Source organism: Xiphophorus hellerii, chromosome 22 (assembly GCF_003331165.1).
Source record: "Xiphophorus hellerii strain 12219 chromosome 22, Xiphophorus_hellerii-4.1, whole genome shotgun sequence".
NCBI lineage: Eukaryota > Metazoa > Chordata > Actinopteri > Cyprinodontiformes > Poeciliidae > Xiphophorus > Xiphophorus hellerii.
The window spans coordinates 16091078-16109990 of record NC_045693.1 but is presented as its reverse complement, the minus strand read 5'-3'; the positions used below and the strand labels follow the sequence as shown (position 1 = coordinate 16109990).

At 38.7% G+C, this 18913-nt stretch overlaps 1 protein-coding gene across 5 annotated transcripts in view; it reads right to left on the bottom strand.

Moving 5' to 3' along the window:
• Positions 1–279: 279 nt before the first annotated feature.
• Positions 280–18913, bottom strand: part of mark1 (MAP/microtubule affinity-regulating kinase 1) — a 36619-nt gene continuing 17985 nt past the window's right edge. The window contains exons 4-20 of one of the 5 annotated variants that reach the window (XM_032552907.1): positions 12763–12811; positions 11915–11980; positions 11717–11787; positions 10552–10608; positions 10188–10424; positions 8988–9107; positions 8259–8358; positions 8058–8170; positions 7759–7966; positions 6904–7085; positions 4822–4913; positions 4531–4671; positions 4192–4443; positions 2980–3006; positions 2298–2342; positions 1118–1493; positions 280–875 (exon numbers count right to left, since the gene is read on the bottom strand). In XM_032552907.1, the coding sequence (XP_032408798.1) occupies positions 1148–1493; positions 2298–2342; positions 2980–3006; positions 4192–4443; positions 4531–4671; positions 4822–4913; positions 6904–7085; positions 7759–7966; positions 8058–8170; positions 8259–8358; positions 8988–9107; positions 10188–10424; positions 10552–10608; positions 11717–11787; positions 11915–11980; positions 12763–12811 (2106 nt within the window). In that variant the 3' untranslated portion in view covers positions 280–875; positions 1118–1147. Of the gene's footprint in view, positions 1494–2297; positions 2343–2979; positions 3007–4191; positions 4444–4530; positions 4672–4821; positions 4914–6903; positions 7086–7758; positions 7967–8057; positions 8171–8258; positions 8359–8987; positions 9108–10187; positions 10425–10551; positions 10609–11716; positions 11788–11914; positions 11981–12762; positions 12812–18913 lie in introns of all 5 variants that reach the window. The other 4 variants (XM_032552906.1, XM_032552909.1, XM_032552908.1 and 1 more) reach the window with 4 other exon arrangements.

The following is an 18913-nucleotide window of genomic DNA, read 5'->3' as shown; positions in this document are numbered from 1 at the left end:
CTCTTTAGAAAGGCTCCACAGCAAAGCTTCAGTCGTCCAGCTCCTCATGCGTCACCAATCCTTTGGATAGAGGCATCCAACGTCGAGTCCTAAAGCAAACCAGTTTAAACCGTGCATCTTCCTTGGAGACTAATAAACTAACATGAAGGAAACAGGTGTGCACTCTCATGTTCATACACTTCACCCTGGAATACTTGTGCAACTGCAGCAGGGCCCCTACTGCAAGGAGAAAAATTAAAGTGAACATGTTTTCAGCCTCAACTGAACTTACAACTCAAGTTTGTGTGGCGCAACTTAGTGTTTGTTTAGTTTTTTTTTTTTTTCTCCATAGGCAAACATAACACAAAAAGGCAAGGGAACATCGCATCCCTTCATTATCCACAAAATAATTTAGTCCTCTTTAAATAAAACTGAAAAACACTATTTTCAAATGGTGGTTCTTACAAAACGAGAAAAACAAGAAAAAAAAGGATAAAATCAATAACAGACAGAAAGGGGAATGCTCTAAGAGACATGATTCGGAGAAGGAAATAACTCAATCCCATGGAAAAAAAAGACAGTATTAACAATAAAATTCTGTACAGAACTAAAAGTTAATATACAGTACAGTACCTGCAGATGTTATGCATACAGTACAATTCTTTTTTTTTTCTTTTTTACATAGTTTTAGTACGAGCTCCAGCCTGATCTATATACTGCCTTAACATAGGTGGAAAAGCGGCTAGCTTTAGCTTACAGTAATTTTAATGGTTATTCAGCAAGGAGAGCAGATCTCAAAGTATTTCGAACAGACTGAAAACTTATTGCCGAATGGTCATCTTCAGTTGCATACTGCATGTGTTATATAACTGCGTCCTTTAACGTGGAGCAGCAGGCTGATCGGGAGACGGCGTTGATGGGGAGAGAAGAGGGAAAAAAAAGGCTAGGTTAGTTGGTTTTTGCTATCTGTCCGAGTCACCCTACCCTGTACAGTACATTCGTGGGCCAGTGCTGCACGTTAGCCAGCCGGATCCACCTTGATTCTGCACGGTGGTGTTGTGCTGGGGCTTCAGTGCTGATTTTGTCCTATGAGTCAACACTAATCCAGTGATGGGATGAGAGTGTAACCAGAGCTCACCCGAAGGCCCGGGCGGTGTTCCATCTGCCGTCACAGTTTGAGCTCGTTGGCAATTTTGCAGGCGATGTTCTTAAAGGCGATGGACGTGCCCGATATCCTCTTGAAGCGTACGCCGTTGAGCGAAAGGCGGGGCAGCTTGCACACCTCCATCTCCCACTGGACTAGATTGTCCTGGCGTGCGTCGCCGTGAACGCAAAACAGCAGGAAGCGCTCGCGCTGCTCGTAGTCGCAGCTGTTGGCGTCCAGGACCTTACGGATCTCCCGCATCATGTCCGCGGGGTCCATGGAGGAAGTGGTCTTCATGCTCCAGGTGAAACGCAGCGAGCGGGGCTTAGAGTCCCGACCGGCATCATCCTTGGTGTCGCCAGATGCACTCCTGGAACAGCATTAGAAGGGCAGGGTAAAAAATACTCTTAATGAGGTCAAATGCAGGCTCTCTCTCTGTGAAATGGAGATGAATTGGTTTTATTGGTTACAGAGATAAAGGTTTTATCCATTTAAAATAAAATGTCCACTGAGACTGTATTTGGGCTCCAGTCAGATAAAATCTTTTCTTTGTCCCTCAGACAAAGATTGTCCTGGCATGTGCAGTAGAAGGCAGTAAAAGGAAATTTGTGATGCTTGAATCATCAATGTAGCTGTATTCTGAACATTTGAAGCTCTTTTAATTTTTTTTCGGTTCTTCCAACATGCAAAAGGAAATGACACAGGTAGTCATCTCCCTCTTCCAGGAGCCACTAGTGGTGAATGCTAACTAGATATTAGCCAGATGATTAGTTTGTCAGGTTTTGTGAACCATCAGCATTGTAACTCAGCAGGAAAGCCCAAATAAGGAACACTTTGATTGCAGCCATCTCCTCAGGAAGGAAAGCAGGTATTGGCTGTAAAAATACCTTTATACAAGTTATTTCTTATTCTCAAAATTAAATTTGTATAGGTAAACATAAATATAAGAATTCAATCAGTGTTTATTACAGATAATATGTGATTGAAATGATGAAAATTACTCCTACAAAAATTACATTAATGCTGCAGGAATAATGGTGATAACTCTACTTTGAGTACAACAACTTCACCTGGTAATAATAGCACATTTAGCAAGATTTCAACACAGAGATGAATTTGAACAATCATGATACAAAAAAAATTTGATTATTGACCTTTTGAGTTAAAGTCTCACCTTGGTGTTTCAGTCCTGGCACTGGCCTCGCCCTCACTGGGCACCCTGAAATAAACCCAAAATTCACTCGTTACATCTGAGCTAATGTCGATATCAACCCCCCCCAAACTCACCCACCAACCAACTGCCAAAACCAGCTCAATCATGACTGAACACAGACGAGGGTGTCGGGCATCATGCCAGGAAAGAATCCACACTCCTGGGTGTCAGAGCTCAGCACACAATGAGATGACCTTTCATCAGTAAAGCCGACATAAACCATATGCATCATCCCATCTGTCGTAACGCACCTTTCCTTAATCTCCACTGACGTGTAAAGAGAGGAAAAGTGCTTATGTGTGTACACAGCTCGATTTCTGTTCATTTAATCGTCTGTCTCAAGCTCTGCATGAAGGCAGGGGGAGAGTAAGGAGAGGACAGCTCGCAAATACAGCCGTACACATCTAGTGGCTTTAGTAGAGAAAGCTGGAGAGCCGTGAAGTCTGGTCGTTAAGGAAGAGGACAAAGGGGGAAGAGATACACGGCATAACAAGGGTGTCGGTAAGCGAGGATGTGGTGGGCAAGTACATAAAGACGTTAAACACACGGGTCGTCGTGGGCAGAGAGGGGTTTTTTTTGAGTTATTGTTTTAGATGGGAGGAGAAGGAGGGAGACGTGTGCAGCAAGCGTTATGTTCTCCTACCTCCGGGTCGACCTGAAAGACATAGCTCTATGCGGGGAGAAAAGGAGAGAAAGCTGTAAGCTATGAGCAAGGGGCAGCTTGAAAGTGACACTCGCATGAAGAGGCTCAGGATGCTGGTACTGACAGAAAGCTGGCAGAAGGTACCCAACGATACTTTAAAAAAAAACTATAAAAAAGATGCACCAATTAAAAACTTTTTGGCCTATTTCATATCTTTCATTTTAAACCAAAGAATTTCATTTTAGTCCATTCTGATTTCTGTTTACGGACAGTAATTTATGAAAAAATAACAGCAGACAACATATTTGTCAAGCCTTTTCTGCTGTAAGTAGTCATTAAATAAAACTTTTGTAAATAACAATGTACAATACTTTAAAAACAAGGAAAAACTTAAAGAATTTGTATTCATAATCACCAAGGTTGGAAAAGCTTTCCCAACTCTGAAATTTTGACAAGGTATTCAACAATTCCAAATTTAGCAATGACTGCACATTATATCCCAAATGTGTCACTATTGCAATGTCAATAATGCAAACAGCTGGTTGGATTGCAATAAATATTTGCTAAATAAGTACCATGTTTGTATATTTGTGATGTTTCTTGTTTCACAAAGTGTTTTAGGAGGCCGATAATATACTACAGCTGTCAGCTTTTTTTTTTTTTTTTTCTTGCCAAGGTGGTTAAATGCAACTGTTTAATAAAAGCATGTTGTTGAAATGTAGCCAAACACTCTACTCACTAATTGGGGTTCAGGTTTGAGATGAATACAATGCAAAATTGAGCAAATTTGTTAAGCCTGTGTGGTATTTGTTTCAAGTCTCACTCTCTTGTTGTCCGCATGAACTACAGAGAAAATACTGTTTTCTTTATAAATAGCTTATTGGCTCTGATTCATTTAAACACCTCCCATACATTGAAAACCTTATTCTAACTTCTTTATTAGCAAAACTTCCACAAGGAGGTGTTTTTTTTTTTTTTTATCAGCGTAGACATGGTAGCACTTGAGGTGCGTTAACTGATTAGAAAATGATAGATATTTCAGTTTCCAGCAAGCCTGACATCTGTCAAGGTCTTTTAAACTAAAGCTATGAGACTAAGAAAAGTTATCAAATGATTTCTTGGTGCATCTTTATTCAGCTAAAACACTTTTGCCAAAACTGTAAAACTGTTCTAGAACCAAAAAATGCATATTAGTTGATAGACCTCACTGACCTGCGGACAAACTTTGAGGTGATCTTGCTGATGATTCCCGTGGACGTCCCCCTGCGCTGCTGAGCGAGAGCCCCCGTGTCGTGGGACAGCGTGGGCGAGGCGGGGGGGCCATTGTACGTAGCACTGCGGCGGTCTCTGAGTTGAGCTCCGTGAAAGGTGCTGCGGCTGGTTGTGCCGCGGGGGAAGCGGTTCTTCTCGGGGGTGCTAATACTGTGCACAGATGGAGAATTGGATGGATCCCGTGGAGAGGAGCTGCAACATAAGCAGGCATTAATAATTGACATCTTTCTGAGGTCTTGCATCAGCCTGTGGCAGTGCAGATGTTCGGCTGCCGCTCACCTAGCTTTCAGCTCCGTGTTGTCATCGATGGGGGGCAGCGTGCTTTTTGAAGGATGGCCCGATGCTGACATGGACTTAGTGTGACGGGGTCGTGTAGAGCTCAGTGCAGTGGAGGGCGTGCTGCCTGACACTTCTGTTAAACTGAAGGTTGAGAGCAGAGGGTGTTACCATGTGAGGACTAAATTGTCCATTAATAAAATAAAAAGAGTCACAAAGTATGTAGAATAAGCTAGAAAAGAATAAATAAATAAATAAACTCAGAGGGACAAAATAATCCTGTGGTTGTCTAACCTGCTGTCTTTGCCATTGGGAATAGCTGAATAGCGATCAGTGGAGGTTCGTTCACACACATATGTGTTCCTGCGGGTCATTGAACCATTGGTCTGTTGGTGGACAGAAACACAAAGAATGATTTCATGGTAATCAGTATATTTACTTTTACACAAGTTACCCATCAGTCTATTAATATGTATAAAATCAAGAAGACTTAACATTTCTTCTGAAAAAAAAAAACAAAAAAACAATAACAGATTAAATTTTTTTTTCACATGAGAATCACTGTGTATTTAAATATTATAAAAACATCAATATAGCCACCAGTGAGGACTGGTGGGGCTGAGTTGCCATTAGTACAATGTACATTTAAGGACATCCTCAGGTCTCAGGAATACATCCTCACACATTATGTAATATCCTTCATACAGAAACTATTGGTTTCTGCAAAACGTACAGTATTGAATCATTAAATCAGTGTCAACAGTTAACCCTGATTCAGAGTCAAAACTGTGAAAATGATCAAACTAATGTATGAACAAACAACCATAAAACCATGGAAGAGAGTAAACTAATAATACCAGACAGTAGAACCCTTCCTGCTGGAAAAGGATGAAATAATCACAGCTAATAACAATTAGTCTAGAAACCTAAAAGACTTAACCTGTGGTTTTGTTGGAACCACAACACCAAACAACTCCTAGATTTATCTAACAATCAGGCGCTCAGCAAAAGCTTACAGATATGAACGTTCAAAGATCTAAATCAGCAAACAGGACTTCAGTTCCTCCCTGTATAAAAACACATGAGAATGAATATCTGACCCAGGAAACATCATATCAACCAAACATTGACATTTAATACCAGCAGAAACTCAAAACAGGTAACAATCATTAAATATCATCAATACTAACAATTAAAATAATAATAATCTTAGCAACATTTATCCAGAGCAGCATTAGCATTATGCTAACCAGAGCATCAAATAAACCCCTGCAGCTTTCATAACTGATCATCAGCAATAACTAATGATCAGAGCTGACAAACAAAGCATACAACACAAAAAGAACAGCTAAACATAATAAAACAGAAGCTGTAGGTTACTGGCCAACTGTTCTCCACATTCTCCACATTGTCATTGTGGAGAATTTGGTCTAAGTCCTCCCCCTACGAGCCTTTATCAACTTTATCACCATGGCGACCCAAAGGTTTCCAGGGAAATTCCAATTAAGTGATGCTGACTGGCCAAATGTTTATTGTTTTTCCTTAGCAACCACACACGATTGGCTGTTTAGCTTAGAAGAAAACTGACAAGAATCTGTTGGGGGAAATTCACTGCTGAATTGTAGTCAACTGATGGAAATGTTCTGCAAGTAATTCATATCATATTCAGGCACACACTATTAAGGAAAACAGGCCAATATAATATTTTAATAATGTTTATAAGTCATTTTTAGATTTTTTTCCCCCTCTCCACATTAGGGGGGAAAATACCAAGTGCTTCCTATGGGACAGCCGCCACTTGTGAAAATGTAAAATGTAAATAATGACACTTTTGTATTATTTTTATCAACATTAAGAAAGGCTGATTAGTGTCAGACCAGCACAAATCACAAACAGAACATCTGTGACAACATGAAGCAAACTAATAAAAAATATTTAAACCCATAAATCTTGCCCTAATCTAAGAACAAATGGTTAAAAACAGTGTCCTACTTTTAACTAGACTGATCAACGTTATTGTGCCAACCAAAAATCATACAGTAAAATAGGGCTCAACAGTATGTGGTAAATATGTTGTAATTGCAATATCAGTGGATGCAAAAATAAAATTGCAAATATTTAGGATGTAATAATTATTCAATAATATATTTCAAGTGTCCTGAATTCACATTTTGCATCCCAGTGTAATATTTAGCCTATTGGACGGAGCTTCACTCAGTAGATGCTCATATCTGACAGACTGGAGCTCAAGATGCTACAGGTCCAATGCTGGGCTTTAACGTTGTAAGAAATATCATCACTTCTACCTTGACAAATAATATCGCCTTCACATCTTGCAGCCCTATACAAAAACTATATTCCTGCAGTCTTCCTCACCCCCACAGCACTCGAAGTTTTCTTCCTCTCCTGCACCCCCAACGGCGAAGCAGGAACGTCTCCTTTTGAAGTGCTGAGCTCGAGCCGGCGAGCTCCATCCCACTCTTCTCTGTGGTCACTTTCTACGCTCAGGGCCTGATTACGCTTAGAGTATGACACTGCTGGTGGTACCGACGGACCCACTGAAAGAAACATGCACACATTTTGTTTTTAGCATGATCCATATAAAAGTGCTTCGACACCTAATATTTTGAGGGGATAAAAAAATCAACAGCAGACAAGGACAAGGTCTTGACCATAACAGCATTAAGCAAAGCCACTCAAAGCCAGGATTTACACTAGATTACAGTTTACAGGCATGGAACAAGACAACAACATGTCAATTTTTTTAAACATGTACAGCTACAGAAGCCAAGGTGAAAGCAAGCATGAAGCAGAGCTGGTGCCCCTTCATGCTTTGAGGTTCTTTTCCAAAAACAGCTGCGGAAAAGCAGCCTGCCACAAGATGGCGCCACAAACAATGGCTCCACATGACATAGGAGGAAACAGTCTGGCAGAGAGGTATTCAAGCTGAGTCACTGATTTAAGCATCGAGTACACCGATTAGAAAATGCTTACAACCAATCTGTTGAGATTTCTGTCTTTTTATTATCTGAGTTTGATATTTAAATCTTAAGAAATTATTGCACTTTGAAATCTTGAGTGAGCTACTATGCCCTCTTCTGTCCATCTCAAAGTTGCACGTTCTGACACTTCATCACGCCATCAGTGACTCAGGGTAACACAACACACAACCTCCTACACAACACGCAGTCCGCAGCACTCTCAGAGCCGGGATGTAAGAGGTTACTTTACTTGGCTTCTCTACGACACCACCACCACCACCACCACCACCATCATCATCCCCACCATGATCACTGTAGCGGCGCTGCTTCTGATTGGCCGATATGCTGCGCGTGACCTTGGGATGGGCAGGGGAAATGCTGGCGCTGTTGTTAATGTCGCTGGTCGGCCGCTGACGCTGGCCCAGGATACTGTTGGTCAGCGGCTCGTTGCCCTCAAACTGCAACATGGCAGAAGAGCAGTGAGGGTTTTTGGTCATATTAGAGGATCTGTACAATGTTGGGAAGCAGAGTAGGTCCAACGAGCTTCACCTCTGGAGCTTTTCGGCCTAGCAGCAGGTATGTAGCCATGACGTCGTCGTACTTCTGGTTTTGTAGTGAGTCTGTGATCTCTTCTTTAGGGAAACCCATGGTCACCATGAGCTCTGATTGGATGGAGAGGAGAAAAGTGGTCTGAGTCTGAACTGAGGAAAAAAAACATTAAAAATGGTATCCACATACAGCGGAACACACCTATTCTGGACGAATCGTTGAAATCAGACTCTGGCTCGATGTAGGGTTTGAGCTCCTCATCATCGTGACCGACATTCATCCAGTGGTCTTTCATGATTTGCTAATAAGGAAACGAGAACAACATAACTTCTCAATTGCAATTTGACTCACTAATGATTATTTCAGTTAATACTGACAAGTGCTGCAATTTACACATGCTAAAACTGCAAACAAATGAGAATGTTTTTACTGAACTCCAGCACGGTTCTGATGCGTCTCTGCACTTGATTCAATCTTACCACAAAATAAAGGCTTTCCGTCACCATTTCCCATGGACACAAGTTGTTCTAAATTTTAAATCTAAGAATAATACCAGAAATATTTCTTTAAAACATTACTTTTAAGCTAGATATTTCCATGTGTCCACTTCCCTCATTTAAGAAAACGCTGCATAGTTCCAAGTCTTAACCTGATAAAAGAAATGTAAAGAAAATTGCTGATAAAATTAGCAAAAAGACCAAAACCTCTAGAAACTTTTGAGAAGCGCTGATGAAGTGGAGCAAAGACATGGAGGGTGATAATTTGCACAGGTCTCTACATTTGACAGGCTATAAATTTAGGGACAAAAGTATTTCCAAATATTAATCAAAAACCTCTCTGTAAATCATTAAGTTTTATGCCTGATTACATTCCATATACAGAAAGTACAGAAGGTAAAGAAGCAGATAGTATGTAAACACATGCAAATACCTCTAAACTGCCTCGTTTGACGGGGTTGAGCACAAGGAGTTTCTTCAGCAGGTTTTCACAGTCTGTGGACATGTAAAAAGGAATGCGGTACTTTCCTCGTAGAACCCGCTCCCGAAGTTCCTGCACCCAATGTAAAAAGAGATTTTTAATACAGGTTATAATAATGTAGCTCTGGTTTTAAGATATTTAAGATATTTAAAACCAGAGCTTGATATTAGCTCATGCTCATGGTTTTAAAGTTGAATCAACTGTTCGACGGAGAAATGAACCTAGAAGAAATATTTCAAGCCATTGTTCTGGTACAGTACAGTATTAGTTCTACTTTGCACAGCTGCTCTGTACAGTTGAGGGGGAGAAAAAGAATCAGTTTTAGATTACATGTAATTACAAAACAACAATTTCCAATTTAAAAAATATAAAAACAAACCACTCAACTCGGCTATGAAGACACTTTAAAAATTAATTATTGAAGCTAATATTGCAAAACTTTTTGCATTTTTAAAGCTTGGTGATTCTTCTTTACAGCTGCTGCTCCCATTACCTTTTGCTCTCCAATCAAGTTCAAACTCAAAGTGGCTTAATATGTGAAAACATTTAAGTTTAAACTGCATTGCAACATTTAAAAGAATCGACTAAACTAATTGTAGAAAAAAAAAAAAAAAATGAGTGAGGTAGGATGCTTTTGACTACTTTCTTTGAGCAAAGTTTAATTTGGAGTTACTATCTGCAACACAAATTAAAACTAAAGAGCTAAAATTTGAACATTTTCTTAATAAAACCTATAGAGCATTTATAGAATCAATTGCATATTAGGAAAATAAAAGTAAAAGTATGAAAATACCTCAAGTTACTGGTCATGGGTAATATTTTTTTTCTCTTTTTAAATCAGTGTGAAATTGAAAATGAATGTCCTCTTCATTTTATTTGTGACCTTAGCAAACATTTTTTTAATTAGCTTCTATTCCTTTTTAACCATTTTCACATAATCTAATCCCAATTTGACTAATCATGGTAAAAATCTAAATAGAGGGAAGCTGAATTCAAATTAACAACCAGAGTGTACCCTGGTACTAGCCATGTTTTTCCTTGTATCCATATTTTTTTAGTTGTTAAGCTTTAAAGCAAGAAAACTTTCTAGAGAGGATTTCCACCCCTCTGTCTGTGGGACTTTGAAATGCTTTCCAGAAAAAAAAGGCCCACCTTTAGGTTCTGTCCGTCAAAAGGCAGTGATCCGCTGACCAGTGTGTAGAGGATAACACCAAGACTCCAGACGTCCACTTCAGGACCATCATATTTTTTTCCCTGAAAGAGTTCAGGAGCTGCATACGGTGGGGAGCCACAGAAAGTGTCCAGTTTGCTGCCCACAGTGAACTCGTTGCTGAAGCCAAAGTCTGCTATCTTGATGTTCATATCAGCATCCAGCAATAAATTCTCAGCCTGATGGAAGGACAGAAGATAGCAATGTAAAAAATACACTGATTTCTGAAGCTTTTATCAGGATGAACTGCTAAAATATGAGAACAAGACAAGAGAATTTAAATATGTCATAACTTGAGATTCTCACCTTTAGATCCCTGTGTACTATTCTTCTCTGATGGCAATACTGCACTGCAGACACAATCTGAAACACAAAAATGCACCACATTTCACTGCGTTAAATACAAGACCAGAAAAGAAACTTGAATGAGATGAAAGGAAGCAAAAACAAATTTGTAGAAATCTAACTGATAATAAGGAAAAGCTACATTTCACCTTCTCCATCACCTTTTTATTATTCCAATTCTCTGTTTTCAGTTCATGCAGAGAGACAGACAGACTGTTTCTGCCATGTGGAGGGAGCTCAGTATTGTTATTCTTAAAAAGCATTAAAAGGCGCTACTGTGCAGGAGGTCATTAGTAATTTTCTTCATAATTTGTCATCTACTGCCAATTCTGTTTGTCAAAAATTCATTTTTAATAATTATGATTTTTATTTTATTTTATCATATAATTAAAGCCCAATCTAGAATATTGCAAAGGTCAATATATCCATACATGCCTCCACAAAAAAAGGATGACATTAATCATTTTAAGAAAATATTTTATTGAACAAATATATTATATGTAAATCATTTCAATAGTTTCCCCAAATTACTGATTTACAATAAGGCCATCATTTTATTTTACTTTTGAAAGGAAAGGAGAAGTATGTCAACGACAGCCACAAATTTAAGAGTTTCTGAGCTAAAAGACGTCTTTTGACAAATCTACATTTATGCTGTTATTTGAGGAGGCCAGGAAGATTCATATTCCAGAATGTCAAAAATATCAATCAAACATAAATCATCCCATTCCCTGACAAACGTCACCCAGCTGTGAACACCTGTAAACATGTGAAGACTTTAAACATTTAGGCCTTTGATCTGGTGCACAGATATTCCCTTCAGTCCTTTTATCAAGACACTGTTGCCATAAATTACAACAAATAAAACATAAATCCTTTTTTTTCAGTATAGGTAGCCATATCAAAAGCAACGATGACAATGTAAAAACTGATGTAATATTGATGCACATTAGGCACCACTAGGGGTCAGCAGAGACTACAGGGATGCAGGCTTTCTCAGAAGAAGCTGTGTGTGCTCCACCTTCCCTCTGCAGTCAGTGACAAAGCGGGATTTTGGTCTATGCAGTCTTTCTCCAGAAAACAATAAAGTAATGAGGCCTGAAGTGCTGCAACACTGGTGACTCACCTGCCTAAACTTGGCCCTGGCCTCCTTCTCCTTCATCCTGCCATGAGCCACCAGGTAGTCAAATACCTCTCCTGTAACAAGAACAAACACAAGTGGTATACATTTGTAAGAACCTCCTAGACTTTCAGGGACTTAAAATCATGCATGTAAAGTAAATAAATAATATAGTTAATGAACATGAATTGAGGCCTAACTCACCTCCACTGGCATACTCCATCACCAAATAAAGTGTCTTTTCTGTTTCAATCACCTCAAACAATTTTACTGCAGAAAAAAGGAAAGCATTAAGTAAAAAATAAGGAGTTAAATGAAGTTCATAGTAGGACTTTACAAAGGGAACCTGTCATTTTAAGAGACAAAACAGATCTGTATTACAAAAAGACGTTGAACAGGTAGCATGTAGCTTTTTTTTTTGTATTTCAAGGTATTTGAGGTTTTGGCAAGTTTTAGTTAAATTTATGACTACAGGACCTTTTAATCTTTGAAAAGATTTAAGTTTAAGGCACTTGCATAAATTACAAAAACTATAACTGTTAATAATAATAACAAGAACACAATGTTCTCAATCTTAACAAAACAATAAAAAGTAATATTAAGCAGCAAAATTAATTCTTGAAGGGAAGAATAAATGTCCAGTAGTTAAAGTAAAGGCTCAATTTCAACAAAACAACGTTGCAAATGCATTTCTCAAAGAAATTGTTAAAGCATCTGATTAATTTAAGAAAATAATTTAATAAAGACGCAATTTCAGAAAGATTGCTCAAATTAAAGACAAAAATACGTCCAGATTTTACTACAGGAAATCTGGACGTATTTAAGGTCCAAAAATTCACATGATTATATTCAGACTAAAGACTAAGATCCTGAACAAACCCTGATTAGAGAGTGAACGCATAATAACAATCTGGGAATTAAAATCACAAATGGGTTAGATCTAATTAGTTCATTTATTTCTTCAGTGAGTTGCAGAGGTTAAGCTAGTTCAACAGTCTTGCGTCTGCCGGTTAACAGATTCATCAGACTGATTCATCAGCATGTTCACTCACCTATATTAGGATGATTCAGTAGCTTCATTATTCTGACTTCCCTGAAAAGCTGTGGAGACACAGAGGAACAACATTAGTCCATCCAGAACAACATCAGATGTCTTCATTGGCAATAAAACCTGCTGCATATTAATGGAACTACAAGTTGTTTTGAAAAATTTTAAAGTGTCTTAAATGTGGTCACACTGGCAGAGGACATGAGGATCATAGCTCTACTATGCTGTGAAAAGCAATATGACTGATGCCATGATGTATTAAACCCTGCCCAATACAGACAAGGTGCAGAATTACAACTCCACTGACAGGCTGCAGGGGAATAAGGCGACCATGTGGCCAGGACTGCAGCCACTCACACACTGCCAGCATCTGCGGAGCAGCACCGCAGACATGCCGCTCCGTAACAGCTGTAAAACTTTACAGGCTTTGAGTTTGAGATTCCAGAGCGGTTATATTCAGTCTCTGTTAAATCACACACGCGGCTTTTCTTGTATTTTCTCAGAGCAGCCCGTGCTTTCAGACGAGTAAATAATCAGTTGGATCTTCTGTTGGAAAAACTGCATCTCTTTGTGTGACTGTTTTATGTCAGCTGAGCTCCTGCAGCCAAGCAGAGGTGCTGTTGAATCATTTACATTCTGTTATTTCCAACTCGACGTTTGCTCAAGTGTCGGATTTCAGTAGCGACTAGATAGGGATTTGAACCTAAAGAGGAGTTCGGCCACCTGAGACAACAAAGATTTTGGTCTTTGCTGACTTGGCCAAAAATTTTTTAAAAAATCCCATCTGACTGAGTTTTTTTTTTATAATATATGGAGGAAATCACATTAATCTTTGCTCTGTGAAGCTATTAATCTCTGGCTTGTATGAGGTTGAGTTATATTTGTGAAAAGCAATGAATGCTAGTAACGTTCTTAATGGTAATTTGGGTATTATGTAATGTCCAAGGTAGTGTGTGTTTCTAGGTCATCAAAAAGAGCTATTATATCAGTGTGAGCAGGCCCAGCTCTGCAGAACTTCCAGCTACAGTCTCACTTATTACAAAACAAAAAAAACCTCTGTCGCACTAAATCTTTCTCCTGTTCTCTGCCTCTACTTGCTTCTTTGTGACACCTTCAACCTCATGGATCCAAAATATTGCACAAGAAGCTGCAGCAGAGAGATTAAAGGTTCATATATTGTTCTGATAGCCCAACAACCAAGTATTGGCTGTTTTTGTTCAAAGTCTGTTGTGGAGTATTCTTCAATGTCACAGAGCTAACATAAACTATGACACAAGACTACATATTCTTCATCATTACAAAAAACATCCTTTCAGTAGATATGGGGGCTAGGATTTATTTAATCCTGAACTGATATTGTTTATATATTTTTATTAGCATTCTACATTGCAGCTTAATCCCTTTAAATACCACAAATCACCTGTTTCTACCATATAGGATCTTTGAAGGATTTATGTTGTGCTTTATTCTTAGTATATTTTATACCAGTGTTTCTTGTAGTGGACAGAAATGTTTCAAATATCAATCTCAAAACAGTTGTTTAGTCTTCTTCATGCTGTTTTTCAACTGCCACTTTTGTAAAACAGCCTTTTCTACTTGAACTTGGCATTGCCAGGACAAATACTTGCATAAAACAAGTGTAGTTAAGCAAGATGTTATTTTCACACATAAGCTATCAGCATGAACAACAAGAAAAAGCTATTCTTCAGAAGTTGGCTCGATTTTGACTCAGTTTCTCAAACAGTTCAGAGCCGACAGACTTCACCATTTCTTACCAAAAAGCTGAAAACCCAGAGGATAACAAGCTTATAAGTAGGGGATTTATAGAATCCAAAGCATTGTTTTTTGAGAAAAATATGATGAATGATTTTTTGAGTCAATCATAAGATATTTATAAAGTAGTGATGCACAAATTAGTCAGCTAGTAATCAAAATCTGCCAGTTTTGCCTTTGATTATTATGTAAAGCACTGAAAAACCAGGTGAGTAGACAAACTGGTACAGCATAAATAAACCAATAAACAGCAAGAACTTAAAGTCAGAACTTAAAGTTTAGAGATTGGGGGTGCACTGACCATGCATTTGAGTTCTGATTTTGTGTTTTTTAAACTGATAAATGTATTTAAAAAAAGGCACGCTTAGATATACTGTACATGAGTAATTGAAATAAAAATATTTTATGTGAACGCCTCAATCAGAATATTCTGATGGGATTCATCTTGATTGGAATAAAATTGCAATCCTAACAAGAGGGAAGGTTTATGGCAACTGATAAACTGAACTGCGTGAGTGTAGACACTTGTTTTGATCATGTCATTCTGGCAAAGTCATTACTAATCAACAATCCCATATTTTGAGGCAGCACTGAACTTTGATAGATGCTTATTTTCTCATGTTCTCTCATCCTGCAAAGAAGGAAGACCAACAACATACTGCTTAGCCTGTATTAATGAGTGCAGTAACATCTGTTATTAGAACCTGGCACTGGTCCATTCTGGGCTCTCAGAAGACACAGAACGAACTCGTTACTGCATTTGTTTGTCATGTTCAGCACAGATGGAAATACAGCTTCTTTTTCTTTTGTGTTTTTCAGCAAAATTTTACAACTGTCATTCTGAATAAAGCCTGGTGCATGTAAACCCACATCATGGCCAGATTAACTTTGTACCCGTATAAACAATGCATTTTGATTACGTCATCAAAATACACTTCAATCCGATAAAGGAATTTTGGATATGTAAACATAGCAACTGAGAATACAAGGAAGCATTAGTTGTGTGGGTTCCTTCACAGAAATAGGAGTTTTTAGTACAATTATTCATAGATCATTCATAAAGCAAATAATATTTCCTTAATTTCTAACAGACATTTACTAAGCTCAAAGCAAAAAGTACATTATAGAACACATTTCTTATACACATAAGCTACAAATATTAGACTTTGAGAGAGCAGTCATTGTAAAACTGCTTTATAAAGTTCACAGCAAAGACTAAATGATCACATACCAAATGATTACATGTTAAACCACCTTTAGTATCATGTATTAACTTAGATTTCCAAAAGATTGCCAACAATACAAATTCCCAATTTGGCATGTTCCACAATGGAGATTAAAAAGCTCAAATGAATAAAACTGTAAACTTTTTCATGCTGGAACACATTCAGCCTTTCTGTTATCTTATTTAAGTGTTGGTCTCTCTTATGCTTTTGTACCCATGCAAGGCCTTGACGTGTTTTGTGCTTCCTCCAACTTTATTTATTAGGCCCCTTACTTATGCTGGAATGACCAACTGACCAACTTTTCCTCTGGTAATAACTTCCACACCAAAGAGTGCTGTTAGTATGACTCATTAGTGCTGTCATATGGTGATCAGAACAAGATCAGACTGTTGAATTTCTGACTGGCTGGTACACTACCAGTTAGAGCTGATCAAGCCGAACATCACTATAATCTGCAGGCCAGACCTCATAGTCATCTTCCAGAAAAACCCTAATTGTTGTATTTCTAGCTTCATGCATCAGTTTTTATTCAACGCAGCAGAAATTAAACATTTATGTAAAACAAATATTTTCAAGGCCCCAACTAATTAACAAACCTAGTAATTTTACAAAAGTTTCATTATAAAGGGTTAAACGATTATTATAAATACTATTTAATCATTAAGTGTATTGCATATTAATCAAACAATATCTATGTTTTGTATTGAAAGCATAAAAAGTGTTTATAAAGATAATACAGTTTTGCTATCTGCTCATAATTCTTTAAGAGGACCCGCTGTGGCTCTAAATAACAAACATCTCCTACAGTATGTGGCAAAGCCTGCTCGATATTCAGCAGCTGCTGCTCTGACCTGAGAGGTTCCCTGTTGGTAACAAAGTGAGTTAGAGTGGAAACACACAGACATAAAACCCAGAAGATGTCTCTCATGATGAGACAAACATATGTAAGTCACTGCATGTCCTTTGACATGCCAAGCATCACTCAGGAGAGGAATCTCTATTATTATGGATAGCGGACTTAAAAGTCCGTATTGGATCTTGAGCTCTCATCTCCACTGTCTTGTCCTCTCCCTCCCCCTGCATGTTGTTTGCGTCACTGCCCTAAAGCTCCTCACATGGGAAGCACGTGTGCAGCCACTTGGAAACAAAAATTAGAACAAATCTGAGCGGGGCTGTGGAAAAACAACAACAAACAAGGATCCCGTCAATACACATTCGATATGGATGTAGCCACCATGAAGGCCGACAGGAGATAATGAGTTTGAGATCTTTGATCCGGTCTGCTATCATTATCAATAATATCTACAGACACAGTGGGGAGTTGCAGTGTGGAATAAAGGCGTTCTGAAGGTGTGCATGGTGGTGAGTGAGTAACTGCAGAGGGGCTACATTATCCCAGAAATAAGAAGGCATTAAAGTAATCAATTACGCTAATAAATGAAAATAAAATAATTTGAAAAAAAAAGTGCATATTCTAAGAGGACGCACCATGTTCAATGTGCCTGAATCTGTGCAGTCTGTGCCAGTGACCTACTTCCAGCCACCCAGAGGCACCCAAACTAGCCTTAATTACAGCAGAGTCCGCATGCAGGAGGAGCAGAACAGAGGATATCTGACAGGGGACACTTACAGGAACAGGCTGCACTATTTCAGTCATGGCAGCTGCACAGCTGCTCGTTCAACGTGGAGATTATTGATAGAACGAGGAGCCTGCAAACCCTCCTCCATCCAACGGGTTTCTGTTTGAATGTGTGCTAATGGTACTTAAAAAACATCACAGCAGTAAATAAATCCCGTTTGCAGTTGCAGTGAGACAAACAGGCAGAAAAATAAAAAGCATATCTGACAGACATGCACAAGTCAAGCTGTGATCGTTGATCAGCAGGCAAGATACTGATATTTCCATATGGAAACTTATCTGAACGTTTTTAAAGCTCGAGGAATAATTTCTAAAGTTTACAACTGTTTTATACTTTTTTCCAACAAGATCATTGTGCAAAATATGTCAAAACTCCCCTCCCAAACTCAGAAAGGTGAAGCTAATTACAACATTCATTGTGACTTTTACTGTGAAGCATTTCTTATGTCTCCATAGCTGGACATTTTCTGAGGAATGGCAGCTAGCACACTGTGTTCTTCAAATAAATGAGGGAAGCACAGGAGCATTTCTGAATGAGACTTCAGAATAGGAATGGCAGATCACAAAGAAGGATTTTCTTTTAGTTACAGATGACTTAAGAAATTTTCAACTGCGTATTTTTTGTCAGTTTTGGGGTTGTATTTAGCATATATTGCTCTTTTTTGTTGAGCTAAAAGGTTTTGAACACTATTATTAGTGAAGTAGAGAGAAGAGGTTTGACAGAAGCAGGTGATATTTGAGCCTTTAGAACAAAAAAAGTAGTAATTGGTCAAAACCCAGAGGTCGGACTTAAAGTAAAATTGGAAAACTGCATCAGCCAGAAGAAAACAATCTTTTCTGTCCGACATTGACATGAATGTCTTAACCTGTCCTCGACTCCTGAGGAACTAAAAATAAAACCAGAATAAAAAACTAATTACTTTGTTTTCATCTGCTCCAGCAATGCCTTTATTAACCTCCAACAATATTGGAAAGAAAACGCTCTCTCAGTGTAACGTGTTTAAATAGATTAGACTTATTGAAGTCAGGCAGCATTCTAAATGTCATCAGACATGTGGTTGGCTGCATATCTTAGCAGCTCCGACATTTGATTTTGTACTATGATTCAGACAACAGTTCTGTCTGCCTAATCACATTCCACTCATCTGGTCAAGACCAAAGCTCCCCTAGCCAATGAGCTGGGCAGCATTTCATTGGCTAATGCAGAGTGGCAGGAGGAGGACAGACGTAAACAACAGCCATTATGAGAGGTTGACCCCACAGTGGGCTTTTTGCAGCAGGCAGAAAAAAAACGCAACCTCCCAAACTCAGACATTGTAAAGTAGATCAGTAGCACTTAGCACTGATACTGGACTTTCTATTGCTTTAGGTTTATTTACAGATCAGATGAGAGTGCGGTGGCTGGTGGGATGAGTACGGCATTTGCTTAGTGGAAGAGGAGATTAACCAAAGGGCCTATTTTAGGGGCAAAACGCCTTAAAACCTTGACAACGTCAACAGCCCGGATCACAGATGAC